Below are 23,273 nucleotides of genomic sequence, written 5' to 3' on the forward strand. Positions count from 1 at the left end.
CTATGAATTAAAAATAACATAATCCCAACAATTAGGTCACAATTAAGGATATTCCATTATATACCATCATTGTTGGAAAGATTTTGAACATTGATTTGAATCTTTATACGATATGAAAAAATTACTTTGAAAATTCCAACAATTCAAAACCAGCTTTATAACAGTTTATAGGGAATTCTGATTTTAAAAAACACAACTGAAATCCAAATGTCATCAGAAAAATTAGTGCATCATTAATTTTGGTGATTTTGCTTATAAATGTCATTTTTTTAATGTTCTGTAAATGTCCAGTTATATATCCCATCTTTTTGTGTAAGAGGGCTTGTAGTAACATTCTGAATCTTGGATTCTGCACTGAAGAACATTATACTAGCTGTGCCCAAGCTGAAATAATAGATAAAAATATTTCTGTTCCATTATACTTTTCATCTATTTTAATTATCTTTTTCTTTTGTTCCCAATAGTTGCCTTTTTTATCTTGTTAAAACTATTGTAAGGTTTGTTAAATTTATATCTATGCAGTAGTATTCTATGAGCTAAATGATCTATGAATACTTTAATACATATTTTAATTTCAGGGTTACCAAATTCAATTACAAAAACAGGCAAGTGAAGAAACTTCCAAATAATGAGAAATTTATTAACAACAATATCTTTAGTGGAGAAATGATAGTACAAACATAAAACTAAGAGTATGCCTAAGGCATTTACAAATGTGCATAATGAATTTTTACTTTCATTTTAGTTTGGTTTTTAGCTTACTTGTAAATATATTATTATTTTCAATTCCTTCCTTCTTTCTGATTTTAATTTTATTTGAATATAAGTAGGGGCATTTGTCACATTCATATAATAATTTGGGCATAACCCAGATTAGCTATTAGAAATACTATAGCGCCTTATGTCCAAATCCCAGTGCCTAGAAGCAAACTGTACAAGTATTGTTATCATTTGATATTTGCCATGAGTTCAAAAATGTGTATGAATTTGGCGCTCAAATGGTTCATGACACTCCTACTCTTTCTTCCCCACTAGCACCCTGCTCAAATTGTACAAAAGTCAGATCCAATATGATGATTTTCAAAATGAAGTCCTTAAATAAAATCTGATCCGCGATTATTTTCAATGTGTTCTTTGTTGTTATTTCCTGCTATTGAGTTCACCAGATGCCATCTGGATGAAGAGTCATCATTCATTCAATGAGTTCAACCAGGAGAAAGAGAAAACATGACGAGTTGGCTCATCAACTCTTTCGTTGCTCCCAGGCTGTCCTTCCACATGTCCTTGTAAGGTCTCAGACTCAGTCTGAGGGGGAAAAATAAATTGAAATATTTTATACCTATGTAGTTTGATCATTTTATTTATTTTATGGGTGAGAACATAAAAAACAGTAGAAAGTATCTGTCTACAAGACTGCTGAGATGAAGCAGCACATTAGACTACCCCAGAGGTCCCCAAACTTGGCAACTTTAACACTTGTGGTCTTTACTGCCTAGCTATGCTGGCTGGAGATTCTGGGAGTTGAAGTCCACAAGTCCTAAAGTTGCCAAGTTTGAAGACCTCTGGACTACCTGATCTTACATACTACTTGATTCATTTCAAAAGGGCTTGCACAGAACTCCTAGATTATATATTTTGGGCACAAAACTCACACATTCATAAATACATCTAGAATGGGATACTGCCAGTTAATTTAAACTTTTGAATACTCTTATAGGTCTTAAGCTGATTATTCTTGAGATAGAAGACACTATATGTATGAAATTCATGTACCCTCTGTTGATCCCTACCCTCCTTCTGTTGCCTCTGTTTCCATCCAGGGCCCATCATCTTACTTCTCTCCAAGATGACAAAAACTCCCATTTTCTTTGGAGGGTGTCAAAATAAGTGGAAACTGCTAGGATACAAGGACAGCCCTGGACCCCTTAAGCTTGTTTGATTCATATGAATCATGGAAACATGGCAGAAAAATGGTACTAGCCATGTTTGTACTTGTGTTTGTGCACTCAGAAAGCCAATAGACTATTACTTTTATTGAACATTCTTGAGCTTTTGGAATTACATCTGAATCCCTGAAAGCAAACAAATATTATATATCGCTTCCTCTTAAACATATCAAAGAAAATATAATCAAATGAGAGCAAGTTTGGTGTAGTGGTTAGGACATCAAGCTAGAAACTAGGAGACTGTGAGTTCTAGTCCAACCTTAAGCATGAAAACTGGGTAGATGACTTTGAGCAAGTCATTGTCTCTCAGATCGATTCCTCTAATAAAGTTGTGGTTATGGGGGAAATAGGAGGAGGAAGAAATATTAAATATGTTCATCACTTTGAGTTATTTTTGAAAACAATAAGGGCAAGAAAAAAGTAAGTAGGCTAAAATAAAATAAAATAAATAAATGTGACTTTTACTTTACTTTGGCAGGTTGTAATAAAACTGCTAACTATGATACAATTTTTTTTCTTCAGCAATATAAAGTCAAAGGAATTATCTCTTTAATTTCCCCATGAATTGAGATTACACTCTTATTTTATGAAGAAATGCATATTTACCAAAAGTACCCACAACCACAAATCATACAAATATACAGCTATGAACTGTCACAGATGCTTGCAAAGAACTGCCACATGAAATAGATGATCTGGCATATTCCAAGCATCTTTTGTAAATGCATTGTGTTAAAATTCAAAGCGGAATTAGTGAGGAATGATGATATGTTAGGTATTAATTAATTCACATGCTGAATGGACAAAGCCATATTACTGTATGACAGGTCCTGTTGTCTAATGATTGTAAAAAAATAATAGATAGAAATGTTTCTGTCTAATTAAAGTTTTTCTTTTTGAGTTGCTGCATTATGCAACTTTATTATTTAGGGCTATCCTCTAAAATATAAATATATCTTAATGTGGATTATTCTTTTGCAGTGGGGCAATTATTGGTAATAAAAGAGTTGATGTACAAATTTTGTATACACTTAAAGGTAAAGGTTCCCCCCGCATATATGTGCTAGTCGTTCTCAACTCTAGGGGGCAGTGCTCATCTCCATTTCAAAGCCAAAGAGCCAGTGCTGTCCAAAGACATATCCGTGGTCATGTGGCCAGCATGACTAAACACCAAAGGTGCATGGAACATTGTTACCTTCCCACCAAAGTGGTCCCTATTTTTCCACTTGCATTTTTATATGCTTTCGAACTGCTAGGTTGGCAGAAGCTGGGACAAGTAACGGGAGCTCACTCCGTTTCGCAGCTCTAGGGATTCAAATGGCCGAACCGCCAACCTTTGTGATCGACAAACTCAGTGTCTTAGCCACTGAGCCACCAGGTCCCTTTGTATACACTTACAGTCAAGATTTTAAAATTATACTCTTATCACTATTGAATCCTATATTCCCTTTCTCAACACCAGGGCTGGGTCTTGGACAAGACAGTTTTATCCATTCAAACTGACCAAGAAAATAAGTGGCCATCAGAGACTTATTAAAATAATAAATATATTCTTAATCTTTGAAACATGCCATTTTTATTGAACAGGATGAGGCAGAGAAAAAAATTATTACCAAGGGGTCAAGATTAGGAAATGGAATGTAGCTGAATTTGATGGTAATAACAGGCTTCTGCCTCCACTAGAAAGTCAACACTGTTTTCTTTAGAAGTCCTTTGATAATGTTATTTTTTGTTCTTCTGATGAAACATTTTGCAGTAGGGTGATTGTACAAGTGGAAATTTCAGGTATTGGGATGAATCTCAGTGGAAACAAGCAGAAGTAAAAAGAAAAGACGAACTGGGAATTTCGAGTGCATCTTTTTATCTCCTGACCCGTATCCATTAATTCTGAACCTAAAATCTCCTATAACTTTCCATGTGTGTGTTTTAAACTCAGCCTTAGAATATAACTAACTCAATTTGATAGTGAAAAGGCTGGAACAGAAACCAGCCTAGCTCAATATGTGAGTTTTCCCCCCGATGTTCTCTTAATAACACGTAGCAAGCATAGGATTCTTATAAAGGGAAGTATTTTTTACATGGAAAAAGTTAGAACTGGAGCATTTTAAACATTCCCATATTCATACCAGCTCACTTGCTCTAAACATTGCATTTCGATACCCTAATGTTAGTTAGTCACTAGTTCTAGAATTTGGATTCTGCTCAGGCCCACTGAACATCACACTCCCTATTATGACTATATTTGCTATTTTATTTATTAATTACATTTATTATTTTAGCACTGATTTGAAACCAAAGTACATAGGTTAACACGCAGTCTCCCATCCAGGCACTGACCAACCCAGATTTATTTATTTCATTTTGATAAGAATGCTGTAAAGGAGAGTCTGCAAGAAGGGAAGAAGATATTTTTAAAAAATCAAGACCATAACCACTACTGTGCACTCATTTTCAACATGTGTTACATACATGATATAAATATATATAAAAGGGAGGGGGTTAAATGACATGACTATGATCTCTATCTTGATTTGACAGCCTTCTCCCCCACTCCACCCAATAAGCCCATCATGTACTTTCAGATTCCACTCTTATTTCCATGTCATGCCACTGGGTGGTTGAGTGGTAATTTCATTAGATGATGGCCCAGGAATATGTTGATTCCTGCTGGCCAGTTATTAGTTGCAGTATGTTGATTAACAACAAACTTTTCCTATTTCTACAAAGTCAAGATGATTTAAATCATAGAAAAATCAAAGCCATCACAACGCATAACAATATAACACAATACTGAAAAAATTACGGATGCATCCCAACTCCATTGTCTAGGACCAAATGTACAGTTGAAGAAAATCAGTGCTTTTCAACATGTGAGGTCAGGTGTCTCTGAGCTCAAGGGGCAGAATATTCCTTAATATAGGGACTGTCAATAGGAAGGTGCAACTCCAGATTCCCATCTCTTTGAGCATATGTGGGATGGAGTTCTGGAAGAGCCCATTTGCAGTTGAATGCACAGCAGTGGTGGGATACGACCGGTACGCCCCAGGTACTATTCTGGTATGGTGATCAAGAGGGCTCACCTGCCTGCCCGCTTTCCTTACCGCTATTTGAGTCGATTGGGGCATTTGCGCATGGAAAATCTGGGAGCTGTAGCCACACTTCATTTGAAGCATACTAAGTTGTTACGTGCACTACAACATTATTTTAGAAAATCATCAATAATTCATTATTAATTCAGAATGTAAACTATACATGCTGATAAGCCACATAGATCAGTATTTTTTAATTCATGTTTCGTATTAAGAAGGAGAAAAGGAATGCCAAATCCTGAATATGTGTCCATTTTACTACTTTAAAACTGTTACAAATGCTGTTAAGAATTCAAATATTATAGAAGTATTGGTGTCAAACTCAGTTCAGAGATGAAAAAATAGTAAATTTTGCTGCTTTGATTTGAATTCCATCTATCAAGTATGTGGAGAATGAAAGAGGATGACTTAATTATAACAAAATAATGCTTTTTAGAGCCCCACATGGAAAAGGAAATGGCAGGTGTTCAAGCTGCTTCAGAAAAGTCTGAGGAACATGGGATATTGCTGCTGATACACTCTGGATAATTGAGAAAGTAAAAAAAAAAATTCCAGAGACGTGATTATGGACTTTAACAACTAACAACCTGATTATGTCAATCATGTCAAGTTGTGGGAGGTATTCAGAAAAATGGGAATCACAGAAGATCTCACTATCCTCATGAGAAACTTAAATGCTGGTTAGGAAGGCACAGCATAGACACAACATGGCAAAACAGACTGGCTCCAGGTTGGCAAAGAAGTGTGACGTCTGTAAATTTATATGCTGAATATAAATTAAGGGCAGCTGGATTGGAAAATGAGTATGGATTTAAAATTGGAGGAAGAAATATCAGTAACCTTTTTTTAGGCTCATAATATACCCTGATAATTGAAAATACAAGAGATCTACAAGCCCTAGTGATATACATCAAGGAGCAAAGTGCAAGACAATGGAGTAAAATTAAATATAAAGAAGACCAAACTAATAGGAACAAATTGAATAACCACCATTGACTCTGCTTATCAAAAGCCAGCAGTGAAGGTTGCAAATGGAAGTTGTGGGACAATATTGTAATTATGAGCAGGTTGCTGAGCACCTAAACCATAATCATGTGACCACAGGGATACAGTGCCAGTCACAACTACGGTACGAGGACCTGTTGTAAGTGTTCTTGTCCAGTGCTATTGTAAGTTCAAATGATTGCTGTACAAGCGGACTTTTCACAAGGACTACCTGTAGAAGTTACGTTGAAATAGTTTCATATTTTTATATAGTTTCTGTTTGCATTGCAATGTACTATCCTTGCTTCAGCAGAACTTTCTATAGCTCTCAACTTTTATCAAAACAACATAGTTAGAGCTCAAAGATTTCTTTCCTTATGCCTATTTTTAATTCTCTAGAAGCCAACTGAAATTCTTTTCTTATGAAATAAATTGTTCAACTACATAACTGTAGGCAGATAAAATATGCACCCAACAAACTCCATCCATCATGAGATTAGCTGTTCAATTCTCAGCAAGGTGGTTGGTCGTGAACTTCTCGCACCCATGGGGACTGACTGTCTCACCAAAATAGATTTTCATTCTATTACAATTAGAGCCATGTGGCAAAAGGATAATGTAATGCTGTTTATTTCACACAACCTTAACAATTCCAAAAATAGTTCAGAGCAAATGAATTCAGTGTTCCTCTTTGTGTGTAGGCTGGGTAAGATCCCTGAAGGATATAATGTCAAGCATTCTTTAGGAAACTTAAACTAATGGAGAAATCTTTTTCTTTTCTTTTCTTGGAAGAGAATTCTTAAGAAAGACTGCATAATGTGAAAAATCTCTTGGAGGTCACCTGAAAATGGTACAATTTATTGCGTCCCTAATCCAGCTCAATGTACTATATAGTCGTTAAAAATGAAATTTTGAATATTTCTGCTAATAATCATATTGTATCCTGTATTATATCTATGAAAGTATAATACACTGATGCCCCAGGGATAGCTTGATACACAGGGATGACTTCCATTTGGGAAAGGGAGTTTGGAAGGAGAGCAAGGACTTGAATTTTTCCATGACCATATTATAATTTGTCATTATGCACTGCTTCCTTTCACTGCCTTACACTTTGCACACTATATCCAAAGGGAAACAGACAGGAGAAAATCAGTCTCTAGTTGGTTGGTGTGCTCTCTAAGTAATTTCAGATGAAACAAATAAATCCCACAATTGCTAGATACTTATTAAGCATTTTGTTCCTATGCAGAATTAAGTAAAAAAAATAATCACATGCTTTTGATACATTCTGGGAAAATGGACAGGGAGTATAGTTTTATATAACAGGCGGTCTTCGACTTACAGCCATTGCTTTAGTGAGCTTTTGAAGTTACAATGACATCCCCATGGTCACGTGATCAAAATTCAGATCAGGGGTGAAATCCAGCAGGTTCTGACAGGTTCTGGAGAACCAGTAGCGGAAAGTTTGAGTAGTTTGGAGAACTGGCAAATGCCCCCTCTGGCTGGCCCCAGAGCGGTGTGGGAATGGAGATTTTGCAATATCCTTCCCCCAGGAGAGGGGAGGAAATGGAGATTTTGTAGTATCCTTCCCCTGCCACGCCCACCAAGCCACACCCAAGAAACAATAGTAAAAAAAATTGAATTTCACCACTGATTCAGTTGCTTGGAAACTGGCACCTTTGTTGCTGTGTCCTGGGGTGATGTGATCACCTCTGAGACCTTCTAACAAGCAATGTCAATGGGGAAGCCAGATACATTTAAAAATCATGTTGCTAACTTAAGAAAAGTACTGATTCACTTAATAACTATGGCAAGAAAGGTTGTGAAATGGTCCAGAACTCACTTAGCAACTGTATTTTGTAGCAACAGACATTTTGAGCTTAATTGTGGTTGTAAGTCGAGGACTATCTATATTTACTCATATTCACTGTACTTATATTAGTCCAATTAAATGCAACTCAGTTGAGTATATTTAATTCTACTGTTAAACCCACACTGATAAAAGTTAATTCTTTAGCACTGTAATAATTTAAACTTATCAATTAACTATATCCAGTTATTTTCAAATAGATCTTTACTGATTTTTGACAAAACAAAACTGAATTATTCTTTCTGTTGTAGACTGTGCTCATTAACTATTTTACAACATGCCTAGACACTCTTGGCAAATCAATTGCCATGTGGACTAATTGGTTAATTACTGGCTGGTTGTGCAATGTACATTAAGAGGGTTTTGTGTTGTATGAAGTAAACTGCAAAGAGCTGCAGGAAGAAACTTTCTCTCATTGAAGAAGAGAAGGACAGATATTCCTGTAGTGACGCAGAAGAAAGTCTTAGTCGGCCACTTAGGAAGCAGACAGCACTTTAAAATATAGATTGCTCTCTGAAAGGGCCTGATGAATGAGACCCATTACCATTTCAGATTATGACTCATAGCAAAGTTTGTACCATGGATTCATTGGATCAAATAACAAAGACTGAATAATTTGTTGCGTTTGGATGCAGGGATCATTTGATCATGAATGAACGAATGACTGAGTTGAGATGTTTAAAATATTCTAGGAGGGACACATAACAACCAGAGAGAGACACTGTATATGCTGTGGAAATCAGCCCAATTTTGTAAGAGCTCTGTAAATAGAGCATCTTGTTGAGACATCAGTGCCACAATCACATTCTTATTTCTTGAAGTCACATAATAGTTGGAAAGAGTTCACCGTAAACTGTACATTGATTTATCTCTTCTCTAATTTCCAGTTATTGGCAACTTTTGATCTCATTTGCCTGAGATGTGCTCACTGCCTTCTCTGATTCTGATATGAATATTGCTGGATGAGAAATGCAAGAACTGTATCCTTGCTCAGTAGTTATGTTTAGGATGGATAATAACATAAGATGGTTGATTAAGGCTGTAGTCTTGTGGTCTAAAGGCCCCTGGGAGATGTTTCATGAACTTTTTGAAATGTCCAAATTCCCCATTAAAGAATGAAAGGAGGGGGGAATAATTCCTATCTTAAAGAAAAACTGCCTTTCAAATGCCTGAGGAGGTTTTTTTGCTCTCACATTCTTGCCAAAAGAGATAAGAAAAAGTGATTCGAGTTGCAGGAAGAATTAAGAAAGACTTGGATCTACAGCTTCTATGACTTTCTACAACTCTGTCAAACACTCCTGAAATATGCACCACAACCAAGGAGAGACAAACAGTTAAAAGGAAGACAAAGTAAACTATTCCTTCCCCTGTTCCCACATTCCACAAAAGTTGCAAAGCTTTGGAATGGGAGTCTCCTCTAACTTTGGACTCTTCTCTCCCACTCTCCTTGCTGGAAACACAATAACATACAGGTGGTCCTCACCTTATGATCACAATTGAGCCCAAAATTTTGGTTCCTAAGTGAGACATTTGCAACATGAGTTTTGCCCCAGTTTAAAACCTTTTATACCACAGTTATTAAGTGAATCGCTGCAGTTGTTAATAACATGGTTGTTAAGTGAATCTGGCTTCTCCATTGACTTTGTTTGTAAAAGGTGATGACATGATCCCAGGACACTGCAACTGTCCTAAATATTAATCAGTTGCCAAGTGTCTGAATTTAGTGACCACGAGGATGCTGCAATGATTGTAAGTGTAAAAAATGGTCATAAGTCACTTTTTTCAGTGCTATTGTAATTTCAGACAGTGTCTAAACAAACTATTGTAAGTTGAGGACTATGTGTAAATAGTTATTGTTGGATCATGTGGATGGCTATATAATAAAGGTATTGGAGAGCATGCTCAAGATGATCTGATTTTGTCTTTTCAGTACCACTGATGATTGAGAAGCAAAATTAAGCATAACAGATCCTTTCTCATGCTTCCTATACATTTCCCCCCATTTGCTAAAAGCTTGTTTTTTAATGATATTTACGTTCATAGGATTTCAAGGGAGTATTTCAAACCATTAATGCTTTGCCCTGTGATGATGGTTGTTATATTTATTTATTTAGTTTTGTTATTCTTGATGCTTTGGATTGTTAGCCACCCTGAATCATATGTTGATGTAGGTAGACATACAAATGAAATAAACAAAGAAATAAACAAAAAGGTCTTATTGTAATCTATTGTGAACAGAAGGAATAAGCAGGAACTTAGAGGTACAGTCACCAATCAGTATTCAAAGAATGTGAAATAGTCTAAAAATGACAAAGTTTGTCCTGAATAAAGGAATAGCTTTAATATATCAAAGCTCTTTGTGATCAGAACAAAGGATGCTCTAAGTCTTTATAATCATTTGAATTGATCCAGAGACAATAGACTTGCATTCAAATATTTTAAAAAAAAGTGCCAATAGGTTAATTATAAGTACTTATTTTTAATTATGTCTAAAAGCAAGCTGGTCTAATTGACTTGTTTTCTACACCAAGTTGTATTATATGTATAATCTGGAGGGAGAAGGAAGGAAGGAAGGAAGGAAGGAAGGAAGGAAGGAAGGAAGGAAGGAAGGAAGGAAGGAAGGAAGAAAAGAAGGAAATGTCACAGACAATATCCAGCAGATGTGGATGAAACTGGAGCAGGAATATCCGAAAATAAATGACAATTGAATAAATAAGCCTGGAATACTTGAAAATATAAGTGTATCATAATAAAACAGCTGCCTGAGGGATAACATAAAAAGTGAAGCGTAGGCTGAAGGGGAACAATGTGCATTCCTTGTACCCACATACAACTGATTTTAAGGCAAAATGTAGAAGTCCAGATTTCTGAGAAAAGATGTCATATTAAAAAAGAAGACTTGTCATTGTTACGTTATATTATTTTTACAAGCAGTTTAGGAGATGACAGGCTATTTTAAGGAAGCAATTTAACAGAGACCAGAATTCAACATTTTTCAGATTTCAATGAAATAAAATAACAAGGCAAGGTCAGCCCGGCTGCAATTTCATTTTAGGAGGAAATCCCTTTCTTCCATTATTCTGGATAAAATTACTAAAAAAGTTCTAAACTCAGATGCCGGAAGGTATGCTGTGCCTGTGACTCATAGAGGTAACTATTAAATGCTAAAGGAAGGAATCACTGACAAAATTAATTATAGCAACACCATTGCATTGAAATGTTACAAAATGCTTTGTCTTTGCAACAGCTTTTCACTGGTGTTATTGAATCATATGAGCAATTTCCAGAAATCAGATGTGAAGACTAAATTAAAAAAATAAAAACCCAGGAATACACTTCCAGATTTAAAAGACATGCTACATTATATTGTAAAGTATATCTTAAGCACCAATATGTGACTGTTTCCCCCCAAAAAACCGAAAACCTTCAAAGAGGCAATTGGATTTGAGAAATAAGAAAGAAAAGTTGTTCTCTGTATCTTCTTTCCCATTACTTCTCTTACCATCTATATCCAGAACAAGCTCAACTTTCAAGTTATAGAGAAATGGAAGTATTTTAACTTACTGCACCTGTGTATGGTTTGGAAATTGCACAGTGGCAGATAGGACAGCACTCCATTGCCCAGAAGATCATTGGTTGCCCTCTCCCCTCTTTGGAAGAGCTTTATAGCTCCCGCTGCCTTAAGAAACTTCAAAACATCCTCAAAGATCCATCTCATCCTGGGAACCCTTTTTTGAACTATTACCATCTGGCAGAGGGTACAGGATAATAACAACAAGGACAAATAGGCTGAAAAACAGCATCTATCCCAGGGCAGTAACTTTATTGAATGCTGTGGTCAATTGCGGGATTCAATTTTTTTTACTATTTGTTCTGTGAGTGTGGCTTGGTGGGCATGGCTTGGTGGGTGTGGCAAGGGAAGGATACAGTAAAATCTCCATTCCCTCCCCACTCCAGGGGAAGGATACTGCAAAATCCCCATTTCCTCCCAATCAGCTGAGACATGGAAGGCAGAGAATAGATGGAGGCAAGGCCAGTCAGAAGTGGTATTTACCGGTTCTCCAAACTACTCAAAATTTCCACTACCGGTTCTCCGGAACTGGTCAGAACCTGCTGAATGCCACCTCTGGTTATGGCATAGTGTAATATTAATGCAATATTGGGTTTTCAATTTCAGTTATATAGCATGTGAAGAATATGTTTTTGTGTTTTAATTTTTATAGTTATAATGCACACTGAAGATGGCATTTAATTTCATTGTACTATGTGCAATGACAATAAAGTAAACTAAACTAAACTTTCAAACTCCATGTGGAAATGAAAAAAAACTTAGGATGCAAATAAAGCACACAAATGATAAGTGAAATCTATTCCTTAGCTCTCCTCTGCTTGTTGTGAGAAATAGGCCATAGTTACCTCTTTATGTTGTTCTTTTAAAGATTGAGTAAAGATTATTATAATTAAATAGATTTTACATAAAATGTAGGGTACACCTTAAAGCTTGAAATAAGGTATTCCATTCCATCACGGAATGACCATCTCTGTCTCTGGAGATAAGAAGAGAATTGAAAATGAAAGAGCAGCAGCTCCATTTTAAAGAAGGAGCTAGATTTTTGATTTAAGTATCTACTGAAGAAGGAACACAATGTTCCTTAGAGTGTTTAGAGTGTTTCCTTGCATTACCAAAATATTCCTGAGGGAATATAAAGCTTGTCATTGGTAGATCAGCACATTGATGGTTCAGTGATACTGAACAAGCTATAAAGCACTGGTAGGGATCCTGCTATACTTAATTGCCACAAAATTTATGGCTTAACTTCAAAACCATGCAGCATGGCAGTTACTGTGTTATTTATTTTAAAACAGACTTTCATAAAGTTTTACTCCTACTGAGACTCTTAAAAGCAACCAGGGTTTTAAAAGGGTTCTTTATTTTTTTATATGCAAAAAAAATAAAGCAGTCATAAAATACTTTTGATGGATTAAGTCTGGAAAGGTTGAAGTGCTAAAAGCTTCTTTTAAAATTGAACCCTAAAATGTTCATTACAACAGTGAACTTATTTGAGCTGATTTTGGAATCAAGAGTCTGCAATTTAGAAAAATTTAAAAAATATGATCACAATTTATCTCTTGAAACTCAAACGTAGCATGGTATTAATTCACTGTTTGATCTTCCAGTTCTTTCTTTTAATGATCTTATTAGCCAGCATGCACTTGAAGTACAACCCCATGGTTAGCAGTAGTCTGAGATTTAGCATAAAGTTGATTCCTTTGACATTTGGCATGCTCCATCTCTTAGTCACACATTTTAAAAATGTTAATTCCAAATAAAATATCCATTTTGCAACTGTGGTAAATATCTACTATGCTATATGACCAAGGGAAAAATGATGATGGGAAGATGGGATTAGACCGGAGAATCCTTCAGTAAAATAGAAAGCAACACTAACAAAACAAATTACTTGAACAGTTAATTGTAAATGGTTTGGAAATGCTTATATAGAGATATGGACTTTGCAAAAGACATGTTTAAAACCTCTGTAACATGAATTTGATCTCTTCCAACAGTTGACATAAGAGCCTAACAAACATGTCATTAAATGCATGTAATATTGTTAACTATGCAGACAGTTACAAAAACCTGTATCTATATGTTTTTCACTAGCACTTCCATTGCTCTTAACAAGTCAAACAATCAATTAGACTTGACTATATCACTGTGAGACATGGAATAATAAATTCCTAGACATGTAGCTTTATGAATAGCCATCTCATGCCAGACATGTAGCTTTATGAATAGCCATCTCATGCCAGAAATAAACCCAGAAAAAACATAGTTCCAATAGAAAAGAATACATAGACAGACAGACAGACAGACACACACACACATATAGGTCTTGGCGTATTTGGGTCTTTTCCCGTGTAAGATTGAGAGTATCTTGGACATGTTTTGACAAGGTCCCACTCGCCATCTTCGGGCTGGTGCATTCGGCTTTGTGCTTGTGTGAGCAGAGCGTGATTGGAGCTGTCATCTTTCTATAAATATTGGTGAGGGTGTGTGGAGTGCTGGCTTTGTTGCTGTAGGTGGATTGGTTAGCTGCGTTGTAACATCTTGATTAGTTGACGGAGTTGATGTTTGCAGATTAGTCGGCTGTTTTGTAACATCCTGTATGGCTGAGGTACTGGCTGTGTGCCTATTGTTCTTTTGTGTTGTAAGGACCTGGGTAATGGGCTGTGTGATGACATCCTGAGCTCTATTGTACTGATATCCTGAGTCCTGTGCTGCAACCTCCTGGGGGTTGGCTGTGTTGTAACATTCTGAGCCTTTGCGTTGTAACCTCCTGAGTTCTGTGATGTAATGTACTGAGCAGATGGCTGAGGTGTAACATCTTGGGCTTTGGCCTGGCTCCGAATTTGCGGTCTGGCCATGTGTTCATGGTGTGTGTCAGTTTGCTTTGTGTGGGGGTCAGAGGGGAGTGCAGCAGTTGGTGATGCCGCCATGGTTTGGCTTCTGGATGGTGGTTGTATTTGGTCTATGGGATGGGTTTGGGTTTAAGTCTGGTGAGGGCAATTAGTGGTTGCGTCCTGTGTTGTTCTGGGTGCGGTGTCGGTTTTCGTGGCTGGGACTTGTTTGTTGACTAGGGCTAGTTTCCAGATGTCTGGTAGGAGGGAGGTATTGTCATGTTTATTCATGTTGTGGGGGAGTTTCTCTATTTTGATGGCTTCCATAATTATTTGGCTTCCATAATTATTTTCTTGTTGAAGTGTTCAGTTTTGGAGATTAATTTGGTTCTTTCAAAATCAATTTCATATCCTGTTGCTTTAAGGTGCTGGAAGAGGGAGGAAGTTTTTTCTTCTTTTTTGACTGCGTTCTTGTGTTCTGTGATGCGTGCATTTATTCTCCTATTAATTTGTCCAATGTATGTGTCTGGGCAGATTTTGCATGGTATTTCATAGAGTCCTTGGTTTTCTAGCTGGATCTTGTCTTTGGGGTTTCTTAAGATGTTGGGTTTTTTTGGGTTATATATATCTGTGTGGGGGGTGTGTGTGTGTGCATGTATTCTCTTCCATTGGAACTATGTTTTTTCTGGGTTTATTTCTGGCATGAGATGGCTATTCATAAAGCTACATGTCTAGGAATTTATTATTCGTGTGTGTGTGTATACATACATACATACATACATACATACATACATACATACATATATATATGCATATACCTATATCTATGTATATATCTCTATCTCTATCTCTATCTCTATCTCTATCTCTATCTCTATCTCTCTATCTCTCTATCTCTCCTATTGATCTATCTATCTATCTATCTATCTATCTATCTATCTATCTATCTATCTATCTATCTATCTATCTATCTATCTATCTATCTATCTATCTATCTATCTATCTGGGACGTGCAGTCACTAGAGGCAAGGGAGGCCGAGCCTCCCCAGTCTCCTGAGAGAAAGGAAAGAGTTTTAAATATATTTTTTTAATGAATTAAAGCCAGGATAGTTGCTACCAGATTTCAAATCACAGTGGCTTGGTGTCTGCTCTCAGTGTTAACTAGGAGGAGGCCAGAGAATTTGGGGCCTCTTTTGCTTAACGAATTTTTCGCCTTTTAAAGTTAAGGCGGAGTTAAAAAGCAAAAGATTTAATATGCAAAGGAGGCACTGATTCTTCCACCTCCTGATCTGGGAGCAGCGAATCATGTCTTGCACTTGAGCGACTGCGCAAGTGCAAGGGTGATTCTGGAGAGGTTTTTCTTTCACCAGCCACCATTTCTTCTGCAGCCAGCCCAGCACCGAGCGGGGAGGACGAGGAGGAGAAGAGCGGTGAGCCCTTGTGGCTGGCTGGGGAGGGACTCACTGCTCTTCTCCTCCCAGCCAGCCAGCCACCCACCCCCACCCGACCTGCTCCCTGCCTGGCTGGCCAGCCGGCACAAAGACAAACCACTCTTCTCCTCCCAGCCAGCCAGCCAGCCAGCCAGCCACCCCCACCCGACCTGCTCCTTGTCTGGCCGGCCGGCCGGCACAAAAACAAACAGCTCTTCTCCTCCCAGCCAGCCAGCCAGCCACCCGACCTGCTCCCAAGAATGTCAGCGGGGACGGAGGAGATGGGAGGCAAGGTGGCAGAGTGCGGCAGCGGCAAGAAGCAACACCCCTGCCGCTGTGTCCATCATAAACGAGAGATGCCTGTCGGAAACAGCGGCGGGGACGTTGCTTCTTGCCGCTGCCGCGCTCTTGCCTCACCAACGGTATCCCTCACTGCACGTCACTGCTATCTATCTATCTATCTATCTATCTATCTATCTATCTATCTATCTATCTATCTATCTATCTATCTCTATCTCTATCTCTATCTCTATCTCTATCTCTATCTCTATCTCTATCTCTATCTCTATCTCTATCTCTATCTCTATCTCTATCTCTATCTATCTCTCTATCTCTATCTATCTATCTATCTATCTATCTATCTATCTATCTATCTATCTATCTATCTATGGGTTGAACTGTGGAATCATCAGCTATTAAGCTTCATCGATTTCAAGATAACAGAATACAAAAGCTGCATTTTGGGAGATAGCAATAGCAATAGCAATAGCAGTAGACTTATATACCGCTTCATAGGCCTTTCAGGCCTCTCTAAGCGGTTTACAGAGAGTCAGCATATTGCCCCCAACAATCTGGGTCCTCATTTTACCCACCTCGAAAGGATGGAAGGCTGAGTCAACCCTGAGCCGGTGAGATTTGAACCGCTGAACTGCTGATCTAGCAGTAGCCCGCAGTGCTGCATTTAACCACTGCGCCACCTTGGCTCTTTCTCTCTCTCTCCCTCTTTATCTCTCCCCCCTCCCCCCTCCCTCTCCACTTTCCACCTATCTTTAGAAAGTCCAAAAGTTGCAAAAACTGTGAAGGAGCACAAAATATTAATGTAAGTTGAATTGAGTCTCCAATAGCAATACCATAGCACAATAAAATTCTGAAATGCTATAAACATTTTAAAATATTTTCTAACTCAGGTACATGAAAATATTTGGTGACGATAAAATAGTATCATTGTTAGGACTAGCCAAAAGACTACCAAACAGTGATAAATATTTAGCAACTCTGCAAAGATTATTAAGTAAAACTAGTTAAATGTCTTTGGAGATTCTCAGTCATCCAGGTTATGGTTGTCCCAAAGGTGCTTTTTCAAGCGGCAAATGAAGACGTCAGAGCTGAATAAGCTTCTTGGATGAGAAGTGAAATGACTTCAAAGAAAAACCAGCAAGACCAGTTGACTCTTGAAAAAGCACCTTTGGGACAAAACTAGTTAATTAAATGCATGAAGGTTTAAAAAAAATGAAGGGCATGGTAGGAAAAAACCCTCCATCTATCGTGTTTTCCCGAAAATAAGACAGAGCTTTATTTTCTTTTGACCACTGAAATAAGCACTTGGCCTTATTTTCGGGGAGGTCTTCTTATTTTTGAGGTGAAGGAGGCTGCAAGCATGGTCACCTCATGGCTGCTGCTGTGTTGCAATATTTTCAGCGGAGGGCTTATTTTAGCGCATGCGCTCAAAAGCCCCAATTGGGCTTATTATCCGGGAAGGACATTTTCAGGGAAACAGGGTAGACTTCCTAAACTTTTTAAAAATGGACCAAGCCACCAAATATCAGCATCAAAGAGCATCTGAAGGAATTGCTTCTACTCAATTCTTGCCATAAAACAGAACATTAGTGTCTCCAGGGACCTGTCCTAACAACCAACAACATCTGACTGGCAAGGAAGGTTAGAGTCACTAAGCAGTGTTTCAGCATTGTGTTGCAAGCTCTGTCCCTTTTCTCTCTGTGTTGTGATGTTGCACAGATGTCTAGGCTGGTTAATATTTGAATGGGAGATGGTCAGAAAATCCCACATAAGCTGATCTCCAATTTCCAATGGAAAATCAGTAAAGTATAGTGACGATATGATTTCATGGTTACTATAACAGAAAACTGATCTTTAAAATTTGGAGGGAAATCAGGTGGCACACATATGGGAATGTGAAATGCATGCAAAGGACAACATCCTTTAATACTTCCCTTGATAGGAAACCTCCTACTTATACTAAATGAGTGTACTAAGGAGAAGATTAGGTTTAAAATCAGGGAGCAAGGATATGTTGATTGGGGTCACTTAACATGCTAAGCCATAATGTAGTTAGTGTAATGTGTGAACCCAGTAATAATTTTAATCACGCAGTCCCCTCTTTCTGGTTTGAAATATATTTTTTTCATGATGAGAAAAAATAAAGGAGAAATAATGTTGCGTCTTGGGCCTTCTCTGCTGAGAATAATTTGCATACATTTGGGATAAGCAATCATGAAGGTGCTTATTTATGTGGAAATTGCACCATGTCCACCATTTTAAAAATCTCCAGAAATATATGTCTGTGGGATTAATAAGGGATCTCCAATGTATTTTATTTTCTCTTTCACTACAAGGTCTCATTTTTTAATCATGCGGTGTAACATCCAGGATAACATTTCAGAGGAGGGAAAGATGAGGATGAAAAGCTTTATAGCATTAATGACATGATAGTATGGTCCTTTTAGATGAAAAAAAATGGGATCTTTGTTTCTTAAACTACCTGCAGGCATTGCTAGAGAAAAGACTGGTGCTGTTAGTTGAGATAAAACAAAACAGTTCCTACCCCTCAAAGTAAAAACCATGTACTGAATCTGATTCCAGATATGGTGCAGTAAGATAAGAAAAGCCAAAACTGATATGCAGAATGTCAACCCCTGTGAGGAAATAATAAAACATGATTTCACCAATGTCACCAAAATCATCTGCTCATAACTGTTGAGCCAGGTGAAGAAGACATCCCACTCTCAGTATACATTGTGCCCAGTTTTTTAAAATGCCAGGTGGGTTATACAAGCAATATCAAGTAAACTTTGTGCCAGATTAGTCCTTGTTAGAAGCATGTACAAACTAAAATGTCAGGCAACAATAAAGACTCCCGATTTAGAATATCTTATTCAGTCTTTGCCTGCCCCAATTTCAGCTAAAGAAATTAAAATGCTGGCACAGACTGAAGCGTTCAGCAGTGATTAGGGTGAGCTTTCCGAATAGGAGTGAGTTGACTCCATGCCACTGACAGACCCTCAACTTAACTGAAATGACCCTTATTGTGGTTTGTTTGACTTTGGCTTATAGTCTAAATCCACTCACCCAAACTGAAAATGTGGGCCTTCTGAACAGACACTCCTACAAAAGGCTTCCTTCCTCACAAAAAGTTCCTCCTAAGCTCTGTATGACTCCCAATTCTGACCTCAGTAGGATCTTGATTCAGAGCTTTGCAATGGCAGGGTCCTAACACATTTATATGGCAATTTCGTAAGCACCAATAAAATGTATAATTATATACTGTGCTACATTGTAAGCTGGCCAGAATCACTTGGATAGTGTGGTTGGCAGCATATACGTTTAATAAGTAAATAAAAGTAAATTCAATGCAGTAAAGGGGCTGTACCTGAAAACAGACTATTTGGGGCAAAAGCTGTCAGTGCCCCACTCTGAGGAGACCAATGTCCACCAGTAGCATAGTGACTAGCCACTTCATCTGCCAAATAGTACTGACACCAGCATGTCTTAGGGCTAGGAAAGTAAGTGGCTCTGCTTTCAATACTCTCGGCTAGGTCTGGAGGAACAAAACACCTTTGCTTTGGGCAAGGGAACCCTGTAATGGTAGCAGACATAGCTGAACAGATATTATTGGTTTTCTTTTTTTTTCTTTTTTTTACCAGAGGTTATCCATAGTGGCGACTTGGTACCCTGCTCTGTTCCTGGCTCTGAAATCCTCTGGCATGAAGTATAATGATGCAAACAGATAAGATTAAAGATTGGCTGCTGAATTATATTTTATCTTAATCTTTATCTGCCCTACACAAACGGACTATTAGTGAATCATTTAAAGTAATAGGTCTCAAGATCTTCACCCAGACAAATGAGTTTATAATAATTTAGTAATTGCACAGGGAGTTTGGAGCTTTGTCTCCGCAGAAGTCTCTCATCTGAGAACTACATAAGGAGATTTGCTTGGAATTAGTGAAGATGAAATGTTAACTTTCGATTACAAATGCAGCTGATTTTATTAAGTCATGATTTTCAGATACCATCAGTGTCACAGGCATTACCATATATTTGCAAATGTGCTAAATTACACTTCAATCCAATAATTTTTTTTCTGAAATAAACCTCTCTGAACTCAGTGTGATTTTCTCTTAATAGCATTAGTTATTTCATAGGTTAGATCCAAACATGCCAATTTGACAATGAAAATTATTCCTTCCACATAACGAGCCAATTGAATCCAAGGGATGCTGCCCATTTGAGGAAAATGATGGGAAAGTATATTTTGCTTCCCCCCCCCCAGAATCATGTACTGTATATTAGAGGACATCTAGTCCAACCCCCTGCTTAATCCAGGATCTGCTAAAGCTCTGTTCAGTTTCAGAAGTACTTTCAATAGTGTTTTAGAGGGTGAGAAAGTCTCCAGAACAATATTTTAGTAGTCTGGTGAATTGCAAAGAATAAAAGGAACTGGTGAACGCTACATCCTTATCATCTTCTTGTGGAGTGATACGCAGTTAAGCACATATATAAATCCCACCTATGTGCTTACTGCTTTCTGATTATATCTATATCTGATTCAAAGCTCATTGTGATTTTTATATTGCTACTAACAATAGGGAAGAAAATGAGGTTTCAATCATCATGATATAAATAATATAAAATGTGGAAAGAATTAAGTAAGTATTTTCCAGTTTTGTGATTAACATGATTGCACAACTGGAATTCATGATACATAATCAGCTGGGCAAAGTTACTTAATTTGTCTAATTTAAACATAAACACATGATTCGAATGAAAAAAAATGTATTTTCATGAATACCATAAATTTGAATTAGATACCTTCATTTTCCACCTGCCTTTTTGCATAATCTTAGAACTGTTTTCAAAGCTTTTATTGAGATAGCTTTTATTTATATAGCCATGGCATTAGACCTATATACTGCTCTATAGTGCTTTACAGGACACTAAGTGGTTTACAAATACATTGTCCCCAACTATCTGATCCTCATTTCACTGATCTCGGAAGGATGGAAGGATGAGCTGTCCAGGATCAAACTCCTGGCTATGGACAGAGTTAGAATGCTGCATTCCAACCACTGCACTACCATGGCTCCTCAATATGGAAATCATTTTTCCCCAGAATTTCCATATAATTTTCCTGTGTAGAATTTTCTGGAGAGAGGATGGCTGTATTTCTGAAATTCATATTTAAAGATCTGTTGATTTCATAGAACCATTTGCACATTCTCGAGATCCCAGCCAGGTTTTAATCCACAATGCAGGTTACCTTGATTGATAGGATCGTGTGTGTGTGTGTGTGTGTGTGTGTGTGTGTGTGTGTGTATCTGTTTCACATAGACTGCAAATAAAAGTGGCTTCTGTTGTCAGAACTATCAGATAACTCTCAAGGCAAGCATTTCAACGGAGACCCCATAATCAAGACATAATCTTGATTTTCCTACTTGCTGTTGCAACTTCAGTTCTTGCCCAAGCATAAAAGAGTAGCAGCTTAAAACTGTCCTGCTTTCTAAAAGCGATGCAAATTGGTCAGAGAGGATAATGCAAACCAGAGACCCAAAGCAAGCTTCTTTTGCACAGGGGTGGTGGTGGTGGCAGTTACTGATCTCTAAATTCCCCTGATCTGGAGTTTGTTGGAGGACAGCTATTCAACTATGTGCTTTGGAAACTGAAGCTAATATATGTAAATTTTTGTAAAGTGTTTGATTAGGGGCGCCTCTTTATTAAAACTTTGTAGCATTGGCCAGTGTCACTCAGCTAGTGTTGTGTTTACTACTTATATGTATGCACAGAGGTATTTCAATGGCACTATAAATTATAAGTGAGGAAATTGCTTAGTCAGCTAATCCCAAAATAATGCTGACCAGTAAAGGTATTGCACAATAAGCAAGAATGTCATAAGCATCATTGTATGAAAGACACAAATCAGATTGCTGGCATCACATCGCTGGCTTCAATTGCACATTGATATCATGATACATCTGATGTCATTGCCCTCCGTTGTGAATGCCCATGTCTTCTAGAGGTGTCAAATGACAGTTCCTGGTTTCTCTTGGTATTTTTAGGAGTATTACATCAAGAAAGGGTGCACTATCTTTTAAAAGCCAGCATATATAAGTACTATATATACTGCACTTGATGTAAAAATTTACAAAACAGTATCTATGTTTAAGACTGTAGCCTTCCTTCTCCAATTTTCTTTTAAGATTTCATTGGAATTCTATGTGACTGAACTGGCATATATTAGAGTTAACGAGGTACTAACATAATTTCCTTCTTAGAGGTACTATTTCATAGAAAATCATGTTTGAATGCAACATATTCAAATAATTATACTAACCTGTGAAATATCTGTAGATGGGTTAACTTCCTTACCACACACAGCAGAATTTGTATTTGCAGAAGCTGCTTCTGGAACCTCTGTCTTCTTGACATTCCCTTCTACAGGAATGGAAGGCCCTACCTGCCTACTCTCGGTCAATGGAGCTGGAGTTGAATTGCTTGTTTGTCGTGGTGATGCTTTATACCAACTAGGGTAGAACAAGGGATCGGATGAGTCTCCATTTGACTGTAGTCCAGTCTCTACTAATCCTGCAGGCTGTGCTGTAGTAGAATGTACAATTTCATCCTTAGTAGGAAAGATTAAAAAAGAAAAGAAAAAATAGAATGCAAATTATTTGAGGTCGTTGTTTTTTTTTACCTCCATCTCTTCCCATCTTATTCCTTTCAGTCCGGCTTTAGACTTTGGTCGCGCTGATCGATGATCTCTGGCGAGCCAGGGATAGGGGTCACTCCTCTATCCTAGTGCTCCTTGAACTCTCAGAGGCCTTCAATACCATCGACCATGGTATCCTTCTGCGATGGTTGCGGGAGGTGGGAGTGGGAGGCACCGTTCTTCGGTGGTTCTCCTCCTACCTCACGGGCAGGTCGCAGTCAGTGTTGGTCGGAGAGCAGAGGTCGACCCCTAGGCCCCTCAATTATGGGGTGCCGCAGGGTTCGGTCCTGTCCCCCCTCCTATTTAACATCCACATGAAGCCGCTGGGTGAGATCATACGCTGGCACGGGATTAAATACCATCAATATGCGGATGATACACAATTGTATCTGTCCGCCCCATGCCAACTCAGTGAAGCGGTAGAAGTGATGTGCCAGTGCCTGGAGGCTGTCAGGGTCTGGATGGGAATGAACAAGCTTGCACTCAATCACGACAAGACTGAGTGGCTATTGATGCTCCCTCCCAAAGATGGTCCAGATATTCCAT

The 23,273-nt window shown here is 37.9% G+C and overlaps 1 protein-coding gene across 3 annotated transcripts in view; it reads right to left on the bottom strand.

Moving 5' to 3' along the window:
- Positions 1–657: 657 nt before the first annotated feature.
- Positions 658–23,273, bottom strand: part of TRIM55 (tripartite motif containing 55) — a 40,839-nt gene continuing 18,223 nt past the window's right edge. The window contains exons 9-11 of one of the 3 annotated variants that reach the window (XM_087707000.1): positions 22,353–22,640; positions 18,567–18,657; positions 658–1,305 (exon numbers count right to left, since the gene is read on the bottom strand). In XM_087707000.1, coding sequence (XP_087563126.1) covers positions 1,301–1,305; positions 18,567–18,657; positions 22,353–22,640 — 384 coding nt within the window. In that variant the 3' untranslated portion in view covers positions 658–1,300. The remainder of the gene's footprint in view (positions 1,306–18,566; positions 18,658–22,352; positions 22,641–23,273) is intronic. The other 2 variants (XM_087706999.1, XM_087707001.1) reach the window with 2 other exon arrangements.

This window comes from Thamnophis sirtalis, unplaced genomic scaffold (genome assembly GCF_051295495.1).
Source record: "Thamnophis sirtalis isolate CommonGarterSnake01/CBP01778 unplaced genomic scaffold, rThaSir2_p1.2 scaffold_2, whole genome shotgun sequence".
Lineage (NCBI taxonomy): Eukaryota > Metazoa > Chordata > Lepidosauria > Squamata > Natricidae > Thamnophis > Thamnophis sirtalis.